Here is a 19,730-nt window from a genome sequence, read left to right on the forward strand (position 1 = left end):
AAGACCGATCAGGAAGGCTAAAATATCCCCATCCTCCCCATCCTCACCATTTCTATCAATACTATTTTTTTTTTGATGTTCAATCATTGATATCTTTTTTTTTCCAATTTATTTATTTTCAGAAAAACAGTATTCATTATTTTTTCACCACACCCAGTGCTCCATGCAAGCCATGCCCTCTATAATACCCACCACCTGGTACCCCAACCTCCCACCCCCCCGCCACTTCAAACCCCTCAGATTGTTTTTCAGAGTCTATAGTCTCTCATGGTTCACCTCCCCTTCCAATTTACCCAAAAGCACATACCCTCCCCAATGTCCATAACCCTACCCCCCTTCTCCCAGCCCCCCTCCCCCCAGCAACCCACAGTTTGTTTCATGAGATTAAGAGTCACTTATGGTTTGTCTCCCTCCCTATCCCATCTTGTTTCATGGATTCTTCTCCTACTATATTGGAGATTTCAGCTTGTGCAGTAAGAAAGGAAAAGAAGGAGGGAGAAATTAAAGGCATCCAGATTAGAAAGGGTGGGGAATTCATGGATTCATTCCTGGATAACAGAAGTGTAAGGTTTGTATCTTGAAAACTATCAAATATGGCTGATAGAAATTTAAGACAGTCATCAAATAAATGGAGGCATTCCATACTCATGGATTAGAAGATTTTGTATGATTAAGATGTTAGTTCTTCCCAGATCTATAAAGTCAGTGCAGTCCCTCTCAAAGTCTAGCAGACTTTCTTGGAGATACTGAAGAGCTAAAATGCAGTGGATCTGGAACAATGCTGAAACAATGTTGAAAAAGAAGAACTAAGTTAGAGGACTCCAACTACCTGATTTCAAAACTAATTATTAAAGCCTCAGTAATCAAGATGGTCTGATACTTGTAAATAAATAGACATATAAATTAATGGGACAAAATTGAGAATACAGATTGAGAAATCTGTATGTCAAAATTGAGAAATAAAATCCATTTGCTTTCAAGAAATGTTCTAACACAACTCAGTGAGGAAAATATAATCCTTGAATAGTGCTGAGACATTTAGATAGTCAAGAAAATTTCATTGCAAGAAAATGAACTTCACCACTCAACACACTGTATTCATAAAAAGTTAACTCAACGTGCATCATAGACATGTATTTAAGAGCTAAAACTAAAAAAAAAAAAAAAAAATTTCAGAATGTGGGAGAAAACCCTTCATGACCCTGGAGTAGGCAAAGAGTTCTGAGATGTGACACCAAAAGCATAATCCATAAGAGAAAAAATTGAGTAATCGGATTTAATAAAAATTTAAAACTTTTGTACTTTAAAGGACACCACTAAGTATTTGAAAAGAGAAGTCCTAGAGTGAGAAAAATACTTGTACATAGTGTTTCTGATTAGGATCTTGTATTCAGAATATATGTAAAACTCTTACAAGTTTTAAGATGGATTTTTAAAATACGATATATTTTATATTCATGCACTGGAATACTATTCAGCAATTAAAAATGAATTACTAATAACATGCCACATTGATGAATCTCAAAAGCATTATGATTAGTGAAGAAACCTGGTGCAGAAGACTTCATGATATATGATTCCATTTATCTGAAATGTCCAGAAAAGGCAAGTTTATAGATACAGAAAGCAGATTGATAGTTACCTAGAGCTGGGGATGGGAGTGGAGATTAACTGTAAATAGGCTCAAGGCAAGTTTTTGTGGTGATGACATGGTCTGAAGTACATTGTGGTAATAATCACAGGACTCTAGAAATTTATTAATAAATCATTGAGTAGTATACTTATGTGGGTAAATTTTATAGTATGTAAATTATACCCTTGAAAATTAAAAAATATAGTTACCTTGTCTTTGGTGGTAGGAAGAACTGTCACAGCGTACTTCTCTGAGATCCTAGGTTCTGAAGGTAATAATTAATCCTGCCACCTATTTACCACTCTAACTTAGTATTAGTCAGTTACATCCTTTGTTATTTACATTGCATTAAAAAAAACACAGAAAACTTGGTCATCTATTATTAAGCTTTATAAAAAAAGAATAGTTTCTTTTACCTTTGTCCTACCCCATGAATAGACACGTGAAGAATTTAGAATCCTCCTTTTCCGTCTTATAAAGGGTATATAAACATAATATTTAAATTTAAAATGTAAAACGTGTTGTCTTTAAGAGAACTATTAAAATTGATAAAGATGTGAATACACACAAAAAGAAACCCCCACACAGAAAAAGATGTCAATACAATTTTATATCTTTCTGAGTTACTATAATCCTTTTATATAAGTAAATCAGTAAGTTATTAATCATACTACTATTAATGAACATTTATGGAAACTAGATATTATAATGGCATTGTAATGACAGCTTACTTGAATGAATAGAATATGTATCATGGACCTGTGGTTAGTCTAAATCATGTAATCATTAATTGTACATTGAAACATTTCTTGTATTCATTAGTAAAACATGGACAGAACTTTTCAGAATATACAGATATCATTTTTTATGTCAAATATACAGAATAAGCACAGATATTCATAATTTATTATTATGTTATAATTAAATTGATTCTCTATAAAATTCTGTTTTTTGCAGGCGTATCTCATTAGCTAGTCCACGTCAACTCTTTAAAGCTTCTAATATGACTCAGCGATGGCAGCATAGAGAGATTTCAAATTTTGAGTATTTGATGTTTCTCAACACAATAGCAGGTAATCTGAACTTACATGTTGACTTACTGCAAATGATAATTTTTTTCTAGTGATGTTATTAATTGTGATATTATTAAATTATTATGAGTACTAGTATAAATAGCTTACTTTTATTTTCATTATTACTACATGAATACCTTATCAAGAGTAATTTTGAAAGTAGAGTTTACAGTTTTACATATGAACAGCTGGCTGCTTGAGAAAATTAAAAATGGGTATGCACACTTTTTTCTAAAAATCTAAAATGAAAATTTACAACTATTTAATATAGTAAGAACAGATCCATTATGGGATAGTGGAAATGAAAAACCATATATAAAATCTTAACCTGTTAATGACTTAATCAGAAGTGTATTACATGATCAAACAAAAATGTAACAGAGAAAAAAATAAACTTGGTAAAATATTAAGTAAAAGAATACTTACATTATGATCCATATGTGAAAATCTAGAGTTAATGGTCCTCTGTAAGGTCTGTAATCAAGAAGTATTACTGAACATCACCCATGGAAGTTGTTCTCTTTGAAAGAGAATAAAGAACTGAGGGTTCTGGAAAAGGAGATGGGGTAACTGAGTGATGGGCATTAAGGAGGGCGCATGATGTCCTGAGCACGGGGTGTTACACGTAACTAATGAATCATTGAAAACTACACCAAAAACTACGGATGTGCCACCTGTTGGCTAATTGAATCTAAATAAATATAAGCTAAATTTAAAAAGAGAGAGTAAAGAATAGAAATGTGCCATTACTTTTTGTTTGCGATAATTAGAATGAAGAAAACAGAATGTATTTGTAGGACATTTGAGATTTCAGTTCAGCAAACTGACACAGTTTATATTTGAGGCACAAAGGAGGTACAGAGAGGATAAGGCATGTTGCTTGCTCTCAGAGAAGTTATTTTAAGTACAGATTTTAGCATTTACACGATTCTAGAGCAAGGACTATAGATTCAATAAAAGAAATACAAAGTACTATTGTAAATAAAAGTTCAGAGAGAGAGGGAAATTATATTCATCCAGTTGATGGGAGTAAGGAAAAAAATCAGGAAGGATTTCATGTTCATATAAGGATGGATATTACTTTAGTAGAGGTGGTATTTGAGAGATTAGAAGTCATGCCATGTAAAGCTGAAGGCATAAGGAAACATACAAAGGTGGGAAAATGTGATATAGCTAAAGAATGATTAATGGTATAATTTGTACATATGTATATGCATGTACACACATAAAGTATATATTCATAAAGGTATAATGAGAAAGAAAACTAAAAAGGTAGCAGGGAGACACATTGTGAAAGATTTTCTCTCAGTTTGAGGAGTTAGCAGTCCATTTATAGAGCAACTTCTGAAAGTTTTTGAGCAAATAAGTGATATTAGTACTATATAGAAAGTTAACTTGGAGGCAGAATGAAGGATAAACTAGAGTGGAGTGAAACTAGGTAGAGAGCACAGTTAGGAAGTAATTATATATAAAAAATAATTATATATAAAAAATAATGAGAGCTTACATTAGAGGTGTGACAGTGGGAATTTATAGATTAAATGATGTAAGATTTATAAGGTACAAACAATTTGACATCGGGCTGACTAAATGTAGGGGGTAAAAGAGAAGTGTCAGAAAAGGTTTCCAGGCTTCTGGCCTGAATCATTGGGGAAATGGTGGTGCCATTACAGAAAGGAAGTCAGAAAAAATGGCCTAGGAAAAGATGATGATTTTACTATGTAGATAGACATCCAAGTTAATATAACAAAAAGAATTTTTAGAAGTATAGTTCAAAGAAGGTATTTGGAATTTGGAGAGAAGACATTGGATTTCATCTGCATAAATTAGAAATTACCAAGAATGAGTTGAGGTTACCAAGTCAGATAATACAGAAAGCAGTGAGACAAGGTCTGGTGAATGTTCTTGTTCATGACAAGAAGACAAAGGTAAAGTTAGTAAAGGAAAGAAGAGAATGGGGGCACCTGGGTGGCTCAGTCGGTTAAGCGACTGCCTTTGGGTCAGGTCGTGATCCCAGGGTCCTGGGATCGAACCCCACATCGGGCTCCCTGCTCGGTGGAGAGCCTGCTTCTCTCTCTCTCTCTCCCTCTGCCTACCTGTGCTCACTCTCTCTCTCTCTCTCTGTCAAATAAATAAATAAAATCTTTAAAAAAAAAAAAAAAGAAAAAAAAGGAAAGAAGAGAATGAGTTATCCCAGAGTTTTTAGACCCAAGAGGAGGAAAACTGAGGAATAGCAAATATCTTGAGATGCAAGGGGAAAGAAAGAGAAAGGTGTTGGTTGCCTGTACCAAATATGGTATGGGAGAATTAAAAATGAGTACAGGCCATGCCTTATAGCTTAAAAGCAAACAGAAAAGGTTGATTGCAAGAACTGAATGGTTGGAGATGAAATGAGAACATTAGATGTGAATTATAGTTTTCTTGTGTAATAGTAAAAAGAGAATGGATTAAGGCAAAGATGAGAAACAATGAAAGGGACAGAGAGGAGAAGTAACAATGCAAGTTATGAGTGAGGCAGACTCAAGCTCTGGTGAAGGAAATACAGCTCATGAAGAATAAAGGCACTGTTAGAGAAGAGGAGAAGAGAGGGACTGTTATGGAAAACTGGAAGTTAAGGGTTCACATTGAAAAGTCTAAATTTTATCAGTTGAGATGTTCAGTTCACAGCCAGCTGAAGGATAGGATTGAAGAAAGTTTGAATTTATGTCAAACTAAATGAAGATTAGGTAAGTAATGACTGAAACGATTCTTAAGTAGTAATGAGAAACAGAAAACTTACACACTAAGCTTAATGGACATACTTAGCATGAGAGATAATTCAATTAACACATAGATTAAATGCACAGTAATAATTAGGGAGCAACATTTATGAAATCGTCTACTCTCAAATAGCTCCTCTTGTGCTTAAAGTGTCTTTTAAATGTATCCTCCAAATTCTTTTTAGAGAGTAGAGCCAGTGATTTGTTTTGGGTAGTTATTAAATACAATAGAAGGTCGGCTTGAGTCTCACATTATTTAAGATTTGTTTTACATTATTATACTATTATTAAAGGTTCTTATGATACCATTACATTTCCCAAAAGACGGTCCATAGGCATTCAGTAACTATATATAAAGTTTAACTCAATAAAAGTCTATTTACGATGAGAACAATGTCTGGCACTCAAAGAGTTAAATTATTATTTTTAGCTAATGATATTCCTATTTATCATTTCATTTTATTATTCTAAATGGAGTGGCTTTTTTTTCCCTCTCTTAGGACGGAGTTACAATGACTTAAATCAGTATCCAGTGTTTCCCTGGGTCATCACTAATTATGAATCAGAAGAACTGGATCTTACCTTGCCAAGCAACTTCAGAGATTTGTCCAAGGTAATTTTTCAGGAATCATCTGAAATACAGTTGCCTTGCACATCACAATGAATTTGATTATTTTTGATTTTCACATTACTTTCTAAAAATCTTTTTACTATAACTGTAACTTTAATACATTTATCTTTCATATGTATTTTCACTTTCTCAAAATTGAACTTAGAATTTAAATTGAAAAAAAATTTTTTTTAATTTTTTTTTTAATTTGACAGAGAGAGATCACAAATAGTCAGAGAGGCAGGCAGAGAGAGAGGAGGAATCAGGTACCCCGTTGAGCAGAGAGCCCGATGTGGGGCTCGATCCCAGCACCCTAAGATCATGTCCTGAGCCGAAGGCAGAGGCTTAACCCCTCAGCCACCCAGGTGCCCCTAAATTGAAAATTTTTGAAAAATGCATGATAAAGTTGGTAACAATGAAAAGTATTTACAGTTGTATTCTTTTTTTCTGTATACATTTAGGAAGACATTATTCTAAAATATTAACTTCTTCAAATGGTGTTAGTATCATGGATACTTCTCACCAGCACTTGTATTAAAAGACAAGTACCTGTACACTACTACAGGTGTCCTACCTGATCTCTTTGCCACCTCTTGCCCTTGTCTAATCTATCCCTCACTACCTCAAAATGAATTTTCTCTAAATATAATTTTGAATTATAGAAATCCAGTGATTAAACCTTTTTTAACTTAGTTATTCTGAATGCAGAATTACTCTTTCCAATTCAGAGTTTTGCTTTCTCTGCCTTTAATGTTCATCTCCTACTTAGTGAGTGGCTGACTCTAGTCCTGTAGGTCACCTCCTCATGGAGACCATTACTATTTTCATTCTGTGATACTCTGTTCTCTGTTTCTTTCACAGCACCTAAAATATCCTGCATATTATATACCCTTCTACCTGTTTTGGTTCCCCCCACTGAACTCCATTTGAGGGAGTTCTTGTTCACAATTGTTTTTCTCATGCCTAGCACAGGGCATGCCATTCACTAAATGTGTTAAATGATAAAATATATATGACATTTTCCCCAAGTTATAAAATATTAACTGTATTCAGTTGTTTAAATGTAAAACATATAAATAAGCAAAAAATACTCCTTATTACCACATATCAATAAGGAATGACTACATTTTATATTTCTATATGCATATACGTTTATCACACTTTTTAAACTATTTTCTTATATCTTAGGTTCTTCAAGAGCTCTCCTTTTCTGTCCTAGATTATCAATAAATAGAATATCCTGTATCACCATTTTGTAATATAGAATAAGGGCATATTTCTTTTTAGTTTTTTATCATAGAGAATTTCAAGCATATACAAAAGTAGACAAATTAGCGTAATAAATTTACATCAATTAGTAACCCTGCTTTGGTAGTCATCACTCTTGTTTTATTTTTATATTCATTTTCTTTCTACTTTCTCATATTAATATGAAGCAAATCCTAGATATCATATCATTCTATTCATAAATATTTCAATATGTACTTCTTTTTAAGGTTTCTTTTTAAAGCATAACCATAATGCCATTAGCAAACCTAAAATATTAGCAATAATTTCTTAATATCATCAAAAGCCTAGTAAGTATGACATTCCAATTGAATTACAACTTTCTGTAATTCTTTTTAGTGTGTTTATCCGTATCAGGATCCAAATAAGGACCACACAGTGCATTCAGTTGATACTAAGTCTTAAGTCTCTCCTGTAGGTTTCTCTTCCATGTTTTCTTTTTTTCCAATTGATTAGTTGAAGAAACATAGTTTGTCTTATATCTTTTCTCACAGTATGGATTTTGTTTATTGCATCCCAGTGGAATAGTCTAACAGGTTTCTCCACTCTGTATTTCTTATAAATTGGTAGTTTGTTCCAAAGACTGATAGAATTCAGATTGGATATTTGTGGCAATACTGCTTCATAGGAAGTTTTCACATTATTCTCATAGAAGGCATGTAATACCTTCTTTACTTCTTTGTGATGTTAGTTGCCATTTATATTTAATGCCTGGATTTACTGGTTATATAATCATGGCAAAATCATGATATTTACCATCTCTCACTTTAATTTCATTTCCGAAATTGAGACTCATTCTGTAACAAGATGCTTCCCTTAATCTACTACTAGTTCCCACAGGGAACTTCTTTAAGTTGCTCCTGAGTCGGGGCGCCTGGGTGGCTCAGTTGGTTAAGCAGCTGCCTTCGGCTCAGGTCATGATCCCAGCGTCCTGGGATCGAGTCCCACATCGGGCTCTTTGCTCGGCAGGGAGCCTGCTTCTCCCTCTGCCTCTGTCTGCCATTCTGTTGAGTCTCCCCCTCTCTCTCTCTGATAAAAAAAAAAAAAAAAAAAAAAGTTGCTCCTGAGTCATTTTGATATAATCTCAGTAGTCTTTGATAACTTCCATATCTCTCACAGAGTGCTCCAGTCTTAACCCTTATTTCTGGCCCAGTTCTAGAACCATCTGTTTCTAATGCCTCTAGGTGATCAACTTGAGAACGTGCCCCTAACATGGCCAGTTCAACCTGCATGTGGAGGATGGCTAGATTGTACCATCAGCTGCCATCTTAACCCAGCCCTCAGCTGACCATAAACACATAACTGAGTATAACCAAGAGCAGCTACATCTGGTTTTTGTGGGGGTTTTTTGTTGGTTTTTTTTTTTTTTTTAGAATAAGGAAATTCTTACTTACATCTAGGTATCATATTTGTTCTAAGACCCTGTAGTATTCCCTGGAATCTGTAAAACTCTCAGATCGAATAATTGAGGACTATGTATTAGGTTGACCTGTATAGTGAGTCATGCAGTAGGTCAATAATAAAAACTTGCCAGCTCTTCAATTCTCAGGCTATTATATCCTACTCTCTTTCCATTATTTGAATTTTATGTACATAAAGTAAAAATCTTATTTTTACTCCTTTAATTTATTAAAATGTAAAATTTGCTTCACAAAATATATTTAAATAAATATCCTTCCTAGAGTTCTAGAAGAATTACCTATTTAAAATTTTTTTTTTACTTTCTTCTGACTTCTATTTAAGCACATAGCTTAGGATTTTGTTGTTGTTGTTGTTTAGAAAATTTTTTGGTGGGCTCTTCAAGATCTGGTGGGTAGTAAGACGGATTGTGGACAGGGTGCATGTTTCTGTCATGGTAGAACAGTTACCAATGATGATAAGCGGGAGGCTGTTTGGATATTTTCACTGAGGCTGTGTTTGTTTTCTGCCATCATTGTACCTGACCAAGAGTTCTTGTAATCCTGTTGCCTCCTCCTACCACTGTTCTTTGTCAACTGCCTCTATTTTCTGCCTCTCTCTTTTTTTTTTTTTTTTTTTAAGATTTTATTTATTTATTTGTCAGTCAGGGGAGGGGACACAAGCAGGAGGAGTAGCAGGCTCCCTGCTGAGCAAGGAGCCGGATGCAGGACTCAATCTCAGGACCCCAGGGTCACGACCTGAGCTGAAGGCGGACACTTAACCAACTGAGCCACCCAGGCATCCCTATTCTCTGCCTCTTGTCTTGGTTCTCTATATCACTGAAAAAATCTTACATGACCAGAGGAAAGCTTCCAAAGCAGTTGTTTGTTTTTTGTTTTTTAAACTATATGGTTTCTTTTGTTATGACAGTTCATTAAACTAATACCAGCAAAATGCCTTAATGGATTATTTGCCAGATAAATAGAATCCTTTATTAAAATTGAATTTTGGGCGCCTGGGTGGCTCAGTGGGTTAAGCCGCTGCCTTCAGCTCAGGTCATGATCTCAGGGTCCTGGGATCAAGGCCCCCATCGGGCTCTCTGCTCAGCAGGGGGCCTGCTTCCCTTCCTCTCTCTCTGCCTGCCTTCCTGCCTACTTGTGATCTCTCTCTCTGTCAAATAAATAAATAAAATATTTTTTAAAATTGAATTTTATTTGTATGTTATAGCTATTTCTATAGAGCTTGCCAAATACTTTTGTTGGGTGGGTAAAATACTGTTTTAACTAATGCCTTTGCAATTTATATTCTGTATATGATAAATAAGGCCATTTTTATGCCCCACTAGATTACCAATAGTGATTTGGCTCTTTTTATTTTGTTAGATTTGTAAAAGTGGTAGAGGGCCTCACAACTAAAGGAGTTGCTTTCATTAGTCTTTCCATATATGTCCATATCCACTATATAAAGGCATAAAAATATAATTTTGATGATTTGGTGCCTTTAATTGTAGTAGTGGTACCCATTTTTATATTTTGTGAGATTTTTTGAGAGATTAGTACTTTGGGCTGAGGAATGAATATAAAGAATGCTTTCAACAAGAACTAAAGGACACATAGTTGAATAATGAATAGTAGTGTTATTAGCAGGGCTGGGAAGAAGTGGGGAGCTCTTACACTCAACCACATACATATCTTATAACTTACAAAGCAGTGGTGGTTCAAATGCTATAAAAGTCATTCAAGTTCAAGAAAATGGAATTCTAGTACTAACTGTTTTCATTAAATAATGATGGATATAAGTGAGTGTGGAATTAACTACATTATTTTAAGTGAAATAAGCATGTTCGATTTTTGAAAATTGTGCTTTGCATGTATAAAGTGGTAGTAATTATTTACTTTATAAAAATATCTTATTCCTTTTGGCAGTAAAATCTTCCATAATGTTTACAGTGTGATTCAATTTTCAGATATTTGTTTACATGCATATTTCAGGGATATATCTCATACACAAGATGAGTTGTATCTGTCTGAGTAATGATTATAAGAGATTTATATTGAAATTTTTCCCATAGTATACATTTAGCAAACATTACTATTTGTTTAAACTTATAGAATTGTAGAAAACATTCTGTGCAAAGCTTTATTTAAAATGTAGACAGATCTTATCCCCATTTTAACAGATTATATACCCTGACTGGCTTTAAAACATACTGAATTATTTATGCATATTTATGTCCATTTAATTTTCTCAATGATGTTTTTCAGAGGAGTTTTAGAAGCTTTGATACAAAGCTACAATTTTACTTGGTAATTTCTTCCATGTTACACAGGGAATTTTCTTTCTGAAGCTGAATTAGTATAATCAACACCTTTTCTTCTATACTATTTTTCTGATCATTCTTTGCGAAAAGAGTTCAATGAAAGATGTAAAAAATGTCTTCTTGAAGGTATAAACTTTTATTTTATGCACACTATCTCTTTATAATAATTTCAAATTAATATTGTCACTCTGTTGAGAAGATTGAATATGTCTGTATAGAAGATCAAATAGAAAATCTGCTGAAAATTAATTTCCTATATGTGTGTTTTGAGAAAGCCCTCATTTAACATAATGGTTTAATTTATTCTTTGAAAGCTAAAAAAAGTAGGAATGAATTTTGAAGTTGATTTTTTTCCTTCACTTTCCCAGTTGTTTCATCACTGGTCTACAATTCTGACTGTTGAGAAGACAGATCTAACCATGCATGGACTTGGGAGAGACTTTAATCTGTATTTTACAATTATACATAGATTTTTATATTTTGACAACCTCGTTGGGAGAGATAGGAATGAACATTTTCTTTTTGTCTTGTCTTTATAAGAAATTATAATTAGGACAGTAATATATTTATAAAATGTCATATCATAAAAACAAATTATGATGGCAGAATGTTTCAGTATCAGGGCTTTCTTTGTAGAGTAGAAAGATTTTCTCTGCCACCATGATTTCTTCTTTTTCCCGTAGTAGGAAATGGATTATGTAAACCAATTTTCTAAGAGAGAAAAGCCCCGATACTCTGACGCAATTATTTCTCTTCTAATTGATTCACACAATTATTTTGAATTATTTAATATATATATGTATCATAACTTCAGTGCCTATTCTAAAAAATGAGTTTGTTCTTACATTGAAAAGCAGTCGCTAACCATTAGCTTCCAAATGAAAACTTAGCTATAGATTAGCTATAGGGGGGAATATGCCATTTTATTATTGTTAACTAATATTTATTGAGGACTTACTTTTGTCAAGCTCTTATTTAAGTATATTATATGTGTTAACTTTTTTTTTAAACCCTCACAAAGTCCTTATAAGGTAGGCCACATTATTCACTGTCTTTTTTACAGAGACAGAGACAGAAACTAAGGCAGTATGAAGTTAAGCAAGTTGTACAAAATCACACAGGTAGTGGCTAGCACCAGAATTTAAAAACTAAGCCAGTGTTTTTCAAACTGCAGTTTACAACTAGCATTTTAAAAAACGAATAGAAAAACTTAAAAAGTAGTAACTGTGGAACAACAAAATAAACAAAAATCAAATAAGCAAAAAATGGAATCTCAAACCTATAAATGTAGAAAACAAACTGGTGGTTGCCAGCAGGGAAGGGGTGGGGGTTGGGCAGAATGGATATAGGAGAGTGGGAGATACAGGCTTCCAGTTATGGAATGAATAAGTCATGGGGATGAAGGCACAGAATAAGGAATTTAGTGAATGATACCGTAATAATGACATGTTCAAAAAGATGGTAACCTACACTTGTAGCGAATCAGCATAATGTATAAACTTAACATATATATATAAACATAAATAATATATGTATAAATATATACATAAATAATATATAAATATAAATATAATGATAAATCACTAAGTTATGTACCTGAAACTAATGCAATATTGTGTGTCAACTACACTCAAGATAAGTAAATAGGTAGATATTATAGAGAAAAAAATGAGTAGAAGGAAGCATAAGATTTAAAAAAAGAAGTATCAGTGTGCGTTATATATGAATCTTGGCCTAAGCTACGTGTGTGTGTGTACATACAGGTGTGTGCACTGGTTTATGGTTTAAAATGACATATTTCTTACTAAAAACTAAAAGTTTGGGCCCAGAATGTTTGAGAAGTATTGCAGGGTGCTAAACTGCTTTTTGGCATCAAGTTCTAAGTCTGTTTTAATGTTATTTTGTCAAGTTGCCTTTCACCTCTCATGCTGAAATACATGGTAAAATGTAACCAACTTTCCAGTGCTTTAAAAAGAAAAGCTTTTCCAAATTGTTCCTCTTAGTGTGTTTGTTCCAGGTTATTTTCTAAGCTTTTTTTTTTTTTTTTTTTTGGACTAAGCCTGTTTTATGAAAAAGCTGAATCTTTGGCTAAAACTGTTGAATCCCTGATGTTACAACTTGAGTATTCATTTATTTTTATTTGTTTATTTATTAATATTGTGTGCCAGAGACTCTTAGTTTAGAAACTCAAAATAACAAGGTAGTTAACTACTGTCCTACTAAAAAGTAAACTGAAGATTGGGGTAAAAAAGCAGAAATGACTAATGTATAAGCAAGTATTTTATTTTTAAAAAATTAGAGCTTACATTCTGAAAATGAAGGAAAATCCTTAAAGAGAGTTTGAGGTAGAAGGAAAAGAAAAATCATCCATTTTTCAGCTTTACAGTGCTAGAGCCATGTAAGCTTGTTCTTTTGGTTCAGGGTGCAGAACGAAGAATTAGGGGAGAATGAACCTGCACCAGGATTGCCTGATTCTTCCTTGCAGTGTAGGAATTCAAGGAGAATTCATTATGATCGTATCTTCAAACTGAATTTTAAATTTTGATCCAAGCCCTAATAAATCATAGTGGTTTTTTTTTTTCAATCTATGTTATAATGTTATACCATTCACAACTCTGTTAACAAACTAGCAGCTTCCAGTGTCCTAGTCTGGAGCAAAATGTTTCTGAAGAGTAAATTCTCAGATAACATAAGTGAACTGAATGACAAAACTCTCTTGAATGTATTTATTTGCTTACGAGTTGCCGTTATTTGTCCTTAGTATTTATTGTTTCTTCTTCTCTCTCTTTATTTAGAGGAAAAGTAGGTGATTTTCTTTCCATGTCCCTCATTTATCTTTTACCATTTGGTTGTGTATTTTTATATGTGAGATATTTCTCCCTAACACACACATTTAATATACAGCTTCATCGTGACCTGGAATTGACTACCGACATTTAACTGTTGTTGATCAGACAGCACTTCTTTATCTCTTTAAGTTTTAAGTGCTGTTTCTGACGAATGCCAGTCCTTTTAGTCCTGTTCTGTAACAGATATACCAGGAATCAGTATACCATCTAGATGTCACAGAGGGAAAAGAACACTTTTGGGAGGGGGAGGGGAATATTGTTTAAATATGATAGGTGTTACAACACCCCCTTTTTAAAAATGTATTAAGCTTTAGTCAAATCAAAGGAATTCAAATTTTATTAAAAACCTTGTGATTTTACAACAGTAAGTAATGGATGTTAAAACATTTCAGTAAAACGTAAATACAGAGAAAGAAAATAATTACCCCGTGTTTGGATTTTGGTGTTTGTTTGTTTTGTTTTGTTTTGTTTTTTTGCTGATAAGATATATTTTAGTACTTTAATTTTGGCACCAAATATGGATGCTGTTATATGCCACATTGATGTTGGATATTTTGGTATAAATTATCTCTCTTGCCTTGGGGAGTTTACAGTCTAATCAGCTGGAGAATGATGTGGGGGAAGTTTAGAATCTATTTGTTAGATTATGAGGGAAGCCCTAAGAGGGGCCTTCCTTTATAAACAAAATTTTACATATGCTATCTCCTTGAATCCCCTCAACAATACTATAAGGAATGTGTTATCTTTATTTTGCAGATAAGGAAACTAAGATATAGTGAGATTAAGGAGCTCCTCAAGGTCACACATTTTCCAAGCGTTAAGGCTGAGATCTCATATCTGTCCCTGTCAATGAACTGGTAGACTTGAGGAATAAGTGGAAAGAGTATTTTAGATTGTTTGCATTTGTGTCTACTTCTTTCCAAAATCTAACCATTCTTCCCTTTATCTTGGCAAAAGGAAAGAGATATGTAACTTTTTGGAGAAATTATACCAGAGAAGTTTCTTATTTGAGAACACCAAGAACAGCAGAGGAGGGAAGGAATGGAAAACTGGAGAATGAACTGAAAGCTTTAAGTACTGAACAGTGAAGACCCCCAGATCCTTTTTGTTGTCATGCTATCAGAGCTCTGGCAGCTTATACCAGCCCCACCCTTTAAGACAGAAGATTGTATTGCCCTTTGAACATATTGACTGGCTCAAGACAAAAGACCGAAAAAATACTAACATTTAGGGAGCCCATCTGATTGCCCTTCAGTGAAGTCTGTAAGCTCACAGTGCTACTTAGGTTCAGTGTACTTCAGTCAGCTCTTTTGTGCCCCATTCTAAAAGTGAAGGTACTACCAAGCCGTTAGAAAACATTTAAAGACACTCTCCAATGTGAAAGATAACAAAGACTAAAACAAATAGAAAAATAAAAAGAAACCAGAAGAAACAAAGACAGTTTAGGAAACAGAAAAAGCCTTACAAGCAAAATCAGAATAAATGTCCTCACAGAGATAATAGAAAACTATCACATTAATAGAAAAAGGAAAATGATGCTCTAGAAAGTAGAATATTAGTGCAGATGATTTTTAAAAAATATACCAAAATGCTATGCGAAAGTAGCCTAGAAAGTTAAAATTAGAGGACTACAGTAGGAAATCTTTGGACTTAGATAGCACATTATCTGAGTCTGTTTTCATTTATTAATAAGGGACCTTTCTCAGTTACTTAATTGGTGATGGGGGGGCTCTTATATAGCAAACTGCTATGTATTGTTATATGTAGTGTTATGTAGTTATTTATATGCTACTGAAGGAAAATTATCATGGGTACACTGACCTTGAACTTTAAATTATTATTTGTTCAGTGTGATGTATTTGGTTTAAAATATGGTTGTGCCACTCTTTCCTCAAAATGTGAAATAAGGTTAGCAAAGTGTGAACATACATATGTATATTTGGAGAGAGAGAGAAAGAGAGATTGTGTTGCATTAACAAAATTTGCTGAAGCTTTGTTTTTAAATCAGGAAGTCAGTCTGTTTTTTGTGACCTTTGTTAAAATTTACCTTTTCTAAGTATTTTGCAGATTTGATTTTCTACCTTCTAGTAGAAGTTTTTAAATGAGTCTAACAGAGGTTAACCTTACACTTAATTTAAGCAGCCTTCAGTGACATTGTTTTTTAACATTAGTCAGAATATGATAAACTGAAGTAACTGAAATGGATTGTGGTTAGTATTACTGTCAGGGTGATGAATAATCCTGACATACACCAGCAACACACTGCCAGTCAGTAATCCTCAAAGTGAAGTATTTATTCTGTAATCATCTGAAGTTACTATGGTGTGGAGTGACCATTCATTATTATTTATAAATGAATTGTTTTATTTACACAGCATTGCCAGTTTATCCCTTAATCCTTCCCGTTTTCTTAGTTAGGTGCTGGGTGTACTAACTTGGGTAGATTCAGAGTAGGGAACATAGACCTACCATGAATTTACATAAAGATTGTTTTCAAAACACCTGGAAATTGGTTTGTGTTTTTAAAAGTTTTTGTTTAAAAAAATTAAAGTTGAAGTTTAGTATTTGTAGCTTTCTTTATATGCTTGTGTGTGTCAGATTTTCAACCTCTCATTCTTATATTTCCCTCTGATCTTCAAAACTTATTTTTATGTGAATTTGTAGTGTTCAGGGGGGCAGTTACTACTTTTATTTTAGTTAAGGATTAATTGACCTACAACATTCTATTAGTTTCAGGTCTTCAAAATAGTTATTGATATTTGTATATATTGCAAAATGATCGCCACAGTAAGTCTAGTTAAACATCTATAGTGTGCATTTTAGAGTGGATGATATAGTATCTTTTATTTAAGTCACATGTCCACATTCCTGTCCAGCTCTTTATTCCCAAAGTCTACTTAATTGAATTCAACATTAGTTTATGTTGAACAAATGTGATGATTCAAATAATTACTAATTTGCTGGTTAACTTTTATAGACATTATTCTGAGGACTGGGCCAGGAACAAAAGTGAATGAAATAGTCTTTACTTTTTAAAGAGTCTTATAATTTAAGGTATATTATATATGAACCATTTATAGAAGAATAATCTAAGCAGAAACATTTTATTTCTGTGTGACTTAATTTTAAACTCTCCCACTTTTAGAAAAGAATTTTTGTTTTTAAGTGAGTTCATGATTTATGATGTCAACAGGTTTTTGGAAGTGGAAAAAGGTTAAATTCTAAAAACAAAAAACAATGGCTCAATATAAAAGGGAGAATAGACAATTAGTTACATTTTTTAATGTTAGGAAGAAAAGAAAATTAGTAGTTTCACTTAGAAAGATATCCTGTAGGTGCACCTGGCTGGCTTAGTTGGAAGAGCATTCAACTCTTGATCTCAGGGTTGTAAGTTTGGGCTTCACGTTGTGTGTAGAGATTACTTAAAAATCTTTAAAAAAAAAAAAAAAAGATTAAAGAAAGATATATCCTGTGAAACTATATTAACTTTTTTACTTTAAAAATGTATTTTGATTAAGTTAGTAAATTAGTGCAGTTTTAAGTCTAGTGTGACATATCTCAGGAAATTGTTCAAAAATCTGGGTGATACCTTCCTGATAAATAGGCAAGATAATTAAGAGACATTAGTAGCATTCAGAACTGTTCAGATCATTTATAGCCCTATTGTTTAATGCCCTTGATAAACTTGAGGTATTACCTTCTTTATTGCATCTTTGTAAGATTCTGTCAGGGGCCCTAATTTGTTCAACAGTTTCACTAATATCACAAATTGATCATATAACTCACTTTGTGGTAATGAAAATAAAAATTTTTAAGTGATTTTTGCATAATAAAATGCATGAAATATTTGAGTGAAATACGAAACAAAAATGTGAAGTTTTACATTTAGTCTTAGAAATTTGTAGTAAAAAAAAAACGGGAAGAAAGGATAAAGTAAAGTCGGAGTTAAAAATATCAGTGGCAGTAGTGTTGTTAATGGGAGGGAAGATCAAAATGTGGCATTTGTTCCTGGCGTGTAGCTTCTGGTCACTTAGAGGGGACTGTTTACTCCAAGAATGTCAATTCACCGTATACATGTGTATATATGAGAGAGACTATCTTTTTTTTTTTTTTAAGATTTTATTTACTTATTTGACACAGAGAGAGAGATCCCAAGTAGGCAGAGAGGCAGGCAGAGAGAAAGGGGGAAGCAGGCTCCCTGCTGAGCAGAGAGCCCGCTGTGGAGCTCGATCCCAGGACCCTGAGATCATGACCTGAGCCAAAGGCAGAGGCTTTAACCCACGGAGCCACCCAGGTGCCCCCGGGAGAGACTATTTTACTGAAGAAGTTGAAAGCTTAGTTGACTATATGCTTATTGTTAACTAACAGTGATTTGGCTTTTCTAAAACCAAATTGGGTCAAACATAATTATTATTACACTCTTATATTGTGGCTTATAATGTGACCTATTTTTAATCTGTAAAGTAGGTGCAAGGTAAGTATTGAGCTTCATTCTTTTTACAAATGGAAATCCAGTTCTTTCAATACCATTTTTTGAGAAGACCATGTTTTCTCATGAAATGTCTTGGCACCTTTGTAAATAAATTGCTAAAGATGTGTGGGTTCATTTCTAAACTCTGTTCTGCTCAATCAGTTTATCTTTTCTTATATACATACCACACAGTATATCTTTTCTTATAGCTTTATAGTAAGTCATAAAGTCAGATCATGTGACTCCTTTTTTTTTTTTAAATTACTATTCTGGTTTCTCTATTTTTCATATAAATTTCAGAATTAGTTTATCAGTCCTGCTGAGATTTTGATTGAGATTATATTTCATTGGTAGACCATTTTTACTAAAAATTATGTGTTAATAATACTGAATCTTTCAGTCCATGAATGTGGTTTAATTTCCATTTATTTAGATTTTCTTTAGTCTCTCTCTAATGTTTTGCAGCTTTTGGCGTATGATTATTATACATACTCTGTTAACTTCCCTTAAAATTTCATGTTTTTTAAGAGTTATAAAATTTTCACTTTCAGTTATTATTTCTTGATACAGAAACACAATTAAATTTTATACATCGATCTTGTATTTTGCAACCTTGCTAGACTTTTTGGGACTTCGTGCATTAATGAATATATCATCTCTGAGTGAATACTTACTGGATTATACAGTGTTGACCACAAGTGCTGAGAATGCCTTGCCTTTGGTCTTAGGGGAAAAGTATTCATTCTTTCACCATTTTGTATATTAGCCACTAGGTTTTTCGTAGATGCCCTTTATCAGGTTGAGGAAGTTCCCTTCTGTTTCTAGTTTGTTAAAAATTTTCATTATCATTGAATATTGAATTTTGTCAGATACTTTTTCTGAAGATAATCATATGGTTTTTCTTTTTTAGTCTGTTAAAATGGTAAATTTTATACTAGTTGATTTGGGATTCATTTCTGAGATAAATCATACTTGATCATGATATGTTATTTTTTTGGATTTGATTTGTTAATATTTGCCAAAGAATTTTTGCATCAGTGTTCATGAAGGATATTTGTCTGTAATGTCCTTATCTAGTTTTGACATGAGGGTAATGCTGGCAGAACAAAATCAGCTTTAAAGTTATTCCTTCTTACTCTGTTTCCTGGAAAAGATGGTGTAGAAGTTATTTCATCCTTTAAGTTTTAGTGGAATTTGTCACTGAAACCATTTGGGCCAGGAGTTTTATTTCTGGGAAGGTTTTTTTTAAAACTTCAAATTAAGTTCATAGACTGAGGGCTATTCATATTATCTTTCTGTTATTGAATGAATTTTGGTAGTCTGACTAGCA

General features: G+C 33.2%; 1 protein-coding gene across 4 annotated transcripts in view; it reads left to right on the forward strand.

The window, feature by feature from the left end:
• LRBA (LPS responsive beige-like anchor protein) overlaps positions 1-19,730 on the forward strand; it is a 731,946-nt gene that overhangs the window by 531,343 nt on the left and 180,873 nt on the right. For all 4 annotated transcript variants that reach the window (XM_044224882.1, XM_044224884.1, XM_044224883.1 and 1 more), the window contains 2 exons: positions 2,591-2,706; positions 5,966-6,078. In XM_044224882.1, the coding sequence (XP_044080817.1) occupies positions 2,591-2,706; positions 5,966-6,078 (229 nt within the window). The remainder of the gene's footprint in view (positions 1-2,590; positions 2,707-5,965; positions 6,079-19,730) is intronic.

Source organism: Neovison vison, chromosome 11, assembly GCF_020171115.1.
Source record: "Neovison vison isolate M4711 chromosome 11, ASM_NN_V1, whole genome shotgun sequence".
NCBI classification, from domain to species: Eukaryota; Metazoa; Chordata; class Mammalia; order Carnivora; family Mustelidae; genus Neogale; species Neogale vison.